The sequence below is a fragment of the Vicia villosa genome, linkage group LG6 (assembly GCF_029867415.1).
Source record: "Vicia villosa cultivar HV-30 ecotype Madison, WI linkage group LG6, Vvil1.0, whole genome shotgun sequence".
Classification (NCBI taxonomy): Eukaryota; Viridiplantae; Streptophyta; class Magnoliopsida; order Fabales; family Fabaceae; genus Vicia; species Vicia villosa.
Genome location: NC_081185.1, coordinates 128,958,526 through 128,964,810, shown reverse-complemented (window position 1 = coordinate 128,964,810; position 6,285 = coordinate 128,958,526). Strand labels below are relative to the sequence as shown.

Here is a 6,285-nt window from a genome sequence, read left to right as displayed (position 1 = left end):
ATAGTCCTTCATGGCAGTCACATTTGAAACATGTAGAAATTGTGTTTCAAATCCTAAGTCAGAATGCGTTGTATGCAAAACTCTCCAAATGTTCATTTGGCTTGTCTGAAGTGGAGTATCTTGGTCACATAGTTTCTGGTGCTGGTGTATCAATGGATAGAACAAAAGTGCAAGCTATGTTAGAGTGGCTTATTCCAACAAATTTGAAACAATTACGAGGATTTCTTGGGCTCACCGGATATTATAGACGATTTATTAAATCCTATGCGACCATAGCTGGCCCTCTCACTAATCTTTTGAAGAAAGATGCTTTTACATGGGATGAAAATACTCAAAGAGCTTTTGAGCGGTTAAAAATTGCAATCACTTCAGCTCCTGTTTTAGTGTTACCAGATTTTTCGCAAGTGTTTATACTTGAGACGGATGCCTCTGGTACAGGGGTGAGAGTAGTGCTAAGTCAAGGAGGGCACCCTATAGCTTTCTTTTCTAAGAAGATGGCCCCAAGGATGCAGTTACAATCTGCTTATACACGAGAGTTTTACGCTATCACAACAGCATTAGCTAAGTTCAGACACTACTTACTTGGTCATAAATTCATTCTGAGAACAGACCAAAAGAGCTTGAAAAGTTTGTTAGATCAATCTCTCCAAACCTCGGAGCAGCAAGATTGGTTGCATAAATTCATTGCATTTGATTTTCAAATCGAATACAAGCCAGGAAAGGATAATCAAGCCGCTGGTCATTATGTGAAAGATGGTAATAGTACAACAATGCCTTGCTAATAATGTGAATAATGATCATTATGCTGTGAAAAATGGCTTCTTGTATTGGAAACATAGATTGTTAGTTCCTGTTGAGAGTAGTTTGATTCAAAACATTCTCAAGGATTATCATGACACACCTATTGGGGGACACGCGGGAGTGGCCAGAACTCTTGCAAGGGTTGCGTATCAGTTTTATTGTCCTAATATGAGACAACATGTGCAGAAATTCATTAAAGCTTGTATCATCTGTCAACAAGCTAAGTCTATCAATACCCCTTATGCGGGCCTCTTGCAGCCATTGCCGATTCCTGAACAGGTATGGGAGGATATTACAATGGACTTTATTACTGGCTTACCTCTTTCTTCTAGTTTTACTGTGATTATGGTAGTAGTGGACAAATTAAGTAAGTATGCACATTTCATGCCTTTGAAATCTGATAACTCTAGTAAGACAGTTGTTGAGACATTTATGCACAACGTGGTTAAGCTACATGGAATGCCTAAGTCAATAGTGTCCGACAGAGGTAAGGTATTCACGAGTAAATTTTGGCAGCACTTATTCCAATTACAAGGCATAACTTTAGCAATGAGCTCAACTTATCATCCTCAAACGGATGGACAATCGGAAGCTGTTAATAAGTGTTTAGAAATGTATTTGAGGTGTTTTTCTTTCAACAACCCAAAGGCTTGGTCCAAAGCTCTCACCTGGGCCGAACTGTGGTATAACACCGCATTGCATTCGAGTTTGGGAATGTCGCCATTCAAAGCTTTATATGGGAGAGAACCTCCGATGTTAACTCGTTACAATGTTAGCACTGCTGATCCTATGGAGCTGCAACAACAGTTTAATTGAAAGAGATAGAATTTTAATTGAGTTGAAAGAGAATTTGAGGAGAGCTCAACAAGTGATGAAGGCCAATGCTGATAAGAAAAGAAACAATGTTTGGAGATTGGTGATCAAGTTCTAGTCAAGTTGCAACCATATAGACAATATTTTGTAGCTTTGAGAAAGAACAACAAGTTAGGGATGAGTTATTTTGGTCCATTCAGTATCATTGACAAAATTGGTGCTGTAGCTTATAAGCTCCAATTGCCGAAGACAATTCGTATACACCCTGTATTTCATGTATCACAATTGAAATTATTCAAAGGACTCACTGCTGTACCATACTTGCTATTACCATTAATTACAGTGGAAGAAGGACATGTGATTCAACCAGCCGCTGTATTGAGTACTCGAAGCATTCTTAGAGGAGAACAAGAGGTGGAACAATTGTTGGTGAAATGGAAAGATATGCCAAGCCATGAGGCAACTTGGGAAGACAGAGAAGACATGCTGCAGAGTTACCCGAACCTCAATCTTGAGGACAATATTGCTCTTGAAGGGGAGGGTAATGTTATGGGTGAGAAGTGCCCAATTGATAAAAGTGATGTGAATGAGGAATTGAATGATGACATGGCAAAGAAGACTGAAGTGAGGCGCAACAATAGAATTAGAGGAAAGCATCCAAGGAGGGCCCAATTTGTTAGTGAGTGAGAGAATATTAGTAGTGGGTAGCTCTAAGAGTAGAGTGTGAATTTGTATGAGATCATTCTCTCTCTTCTCTCTCTGATTCACCTCATCCTTTGTGGGATTGTCTCTTCCCACTATTTTCCTTCTATGCATTGTATTTGCTTTCTTATGATAATACTTCCCATTTGAATCGTACTGCATTTTGCTATTAATATACATCCTTCATTTATCACATTTGAGTACTGCTATATTCTTGCACAACTATTACAAAAGATTAAAAAGTTTTAGTGTGTGCGCGCACATCACATTAGTAAATCAAAATTTACTCTTGCTTATCTTACATATCACTTATTAGAAATACTAAAACACTTAAATATTAATTTCTTTCAATGTTGATTTCTAAAATTAATTTCTTTCAATGTTGATTTCTAAAATTAATTTGTCTTGTTTTGCCCTCTACAATGAAACTTGATTATCTTTACTTTTTTATAACTTTCCATCTCATGATGTTTATGATAAATTTCGACTTGTTCAATTCTCACATTCGAAACCTTCAAAAACTTTATATAACACACACTGCAATCGTATTAAATATCATTGTAATTCTTTAAATATATTTGTCATCGCACATATTGCAATGTTTTGATATTTGTCAAGCTAATTTATAAAAAAAACATTTATTTTTCAGTTTTCATTTTCCTAATCAATTCTATTTTCTAAAAATTAATTAAGATTTTAAAAACATGACTTAAACTCTTACATCAACCTTATATTAATACAAAAATATCTCTACTTTACTACAAAAATATTTTAAACTCTTACAAGTAAACATTTTCTTAGAACTAAACTTAAAAGATCTCTACTTTACTACAAAAATATTTTACCTTTTTAAAAATAATAAAAAAAATCTCAAAACTAGTTCCTCCCCATGTTAGTTCAGCACACAGTAATCCAAAGAAACAACCTTAATTTTTCACTAATAACTAAAACAACCTAATCCAAAACAAACCAATCTAAACCAAAATTAAGAAACAGGTATCCAATGAGAGACTAAAACAAATCCACAAATTCTCATCTACTACATGTAATCACCACAGCCAATCATGTCTCTTTAACAAACATACAACAACTGCCACATGTCATGTTTCAATTAACTTTCAAAGATTTCATTGGATGAGATTCTATCACACAAACTCATCTAAATTACACTTCTTTCTCATTTCTTAGTCCTCACAAAACATCTTCAAAGTTCCGATTTTTAGACAAACCCATCAATTGTTTTGCTCCAATTATGGCAGCAGAAATGGCTCTTGTGAAACCCATTTCAAATTTCAGCAACATCACTCCAAAGTTCAACCCTTTACGTAGAACAGTTTCATACTCTATCAGAATGTCTGCTACCCCTACTTCATCACCTGCTTCAACAAAACCAAGCAAGAAGCCCAACAAAACTGCAATCAAAGAGACCCTTTTGACACCGAGGTTTTACACCACTGATTTTGATGAAATGGAGACGCTGTTCAATACTGAGATTAATAAGAACCTTAATGAGGATGAGTTTCTGGCTTTGCTTCAGGAGTTCAAAACTGATTACAATCAGACTCATTTTGTTAGGAACAAGGAGTTTAAGGAAGCTGCTGATAAACTTGATGGACCTCTTAGACAGATCTTTGTGGAGTTTCTTGAGAGGTCTTGTACTGCTGAATTCTCTGGGTTTCTTCTTTACAAAGAGCTTGGAAGGAGGCTTAAGGTTTGGTTCTTTTCTTCATAAACTTTGTTTAACTTTCAACTTAACAAAATTTAAAAGTGATATCTGATTTGATAGGATGAATGAAGTAAATTTTTTTTAAGGGTTATTTTGAAATATTAATAATTTTAAGGACTGAAATGATAATATCCTGCATTTTCAATAATTGTAGTGGAGTTTGAAACAAACGTTATTGTTCTGCAATATGCTATTTAGTATAAATTGCTGTCAAATAGCAGCTCTAGCATAGCAGAATTTGACCAAATCGCCATTCTCCATGGTTGATAACATTCGTTTAGCGTCACACTGCTATATTTATGTCTAATAAGAAGCTGTTTTTGTTTATATACTTTTGGTTTTGTGTTCATGGATTGATTTATTGTTTGCCATTTTGATATTGTAGAAAACCAACCCTGTGGTGGCTGAGATTTTCTCTCTAATGTCTAGGGATGAAGCTAGACATGCAGGGTAAGAACACACCTTCTGCTATATGACTAGTATTGAGAACCTTGCAACACGCGAGAAGAAAATCATCAAAATAATAAGTGTTAGTTATCATTTACAATTTGTTGTGTTCTGTTAATGACCTGGTCCTTTTGATTATATGCAGGTTTTTGAATAAGGGTTTATCTGATTTCAATTTGGCATTGGACTTGGGATTCTTGACAAAAGCTAGGAAGTACACTTTTTTCAAGCCCAAGTTCATCTTCTATGCTACATATTTGTCTGAGAAAATTGGATACTGGAGATACATAACCATATACAGACATCTCAAGGAAAACCCCGAGTACCAATGCTATCCCATTTTTAAGTACTTTGAGAACTGGTGCCAAGATGAGAACAGGCATGGAGACTTCTTCTCTGCCTTGATGAAAGCACAGCCACAATTTCTTAATGACTGGAAGGCCAAGCTGTGGTCACGGTTCTTCTGTCTATCGGTATCTTTTCTTTCTTTTGCGTACAAACTTTTGCTCTTCCTTTAAGGTTCTTTAGTCGAAACCTCAATAGCTAGTTTCAATTGGTCTTAAGTTACATGATACTATACAAACCTTAATTGAAAATGGACATTGGATGAAAAGCTATGTAGCACCGATATTTCAAATGGAAAGTATATCATGTGTTTGACACTGATACGATATTGGCACATGTGATTAAATTCAATTGCTTTTACATTCAATTACTTAAAGCATAGATGTCAAATTTGTGTTGCAGGTTTATGTCACAATGTATCTGAATGATTGCCAGCGCACGGATTTCTATGAAGGAATCGGACTTAACACTAAAGAATTTGACATGCATGTCATCATTGAGGTAAGTTTCTGTTTGGATCTTCGCTATAATCGAAGTTGACAGATGTCTGTAATATCGTCCTTTTTATAATGACGAATTTTCTGACTTATCAAGTTTCATTTCCGGAATGTTTATACAGACAAACCGAACAACCGCACGGATTTTCCCAGCTGTTCTTGACGTCGAGAATCCAGAGTTTAAGCGTAAGTTGGACCGGATGGTGGTGATAAACCAGAAGATTCTTGCTATTGGTGAGAGTGAAGAGAATTCAGTGATAAAGAACTTGAAGAGGGTTCCACTGATTGCTGCCCTGGTTTCTGAACTCCTGGCTGCATATCTGATGCCACCTATTGAATCAGGATCTGTAGATTTAGCCGAGTTTGAGCCGCGTCTTGTGTACTGAAGTTGTGTATAAATTCTTAATTTCATTTTGATCTCTATTGTAATGTTCATCTTGAGTGCTACTAGTACTGCTGCTACAAAACATTGAGGAAACATTTACCATGATGAGATCCTTATTAGTTTTAATCATATTTTCTCATTTTTGTTTTTCCATCTCTTTAGAAGCTCCTTACAACTGTTCACATTATGAGTGGCTTAACATGACATGATTCTTAGCTCACTCTTATATTCCAATTGGATGATCTAACTAGAAGAGTTTTCTGTATAAATATTGTTACTTAGCTGTTGATAACAAAGAAGATAGAATCTTGCGGATAATTTAAGTAGTACTGTAGTGAGGATGATGTTAGGGGTGTAACCTTTGATAACAATGAAGAAGATAGAATAGAACCTTGCGGATTGATGATGGGTTTGGTTTACCTTATGCTCTCTTTAAATGGTACAAATAGAGACATCATTGAAGGAAAATCATATAGAGTAAAGAAAATATCTAACCAACTATCCAACTTAAAAAAACTCAAACACCTAATAAACACGACAAGTCCCCAAAGTGTGATGTTATCTTGGAA

The 6,285-nt window shown here is 35.5% G+C and overlaps 1 protein-coding gene across 1 annotated transcript; it reads left to right on the top strand.

Annotated features, from left to right (window-relative positions):
- Positions 1–3,471: 3,471 nt before the first annotated feature.
- On the top strand, positions 3,472–5,842 carry LOC131609972 (magnesium-protoporphyrin IX monomethyl ester [oxidative] cyclase, chloroplastic). The gene is made up of 5 exons (XM_058881816.1): positions 3,472–4,027; positions 4,428–4,492; positions 4,635–4,962; positions 5,237–5,335; positions 5,454–5,842. The coding sequence occupies exons 1-5, from the start codon at positions 3,569–3,571 to the stop codon at positions 5,715–5,717; spliced, it is 1,215 nt and encodes a 404-aa protein (XP_058737799.1). The 5' UTR covers positions 3,472–3,568; the 3' UTR covers positions 5,718–5,842.
- The last annotated feature ends 443 nt before the right edge of the window (positions 5,843–6,285 follow it).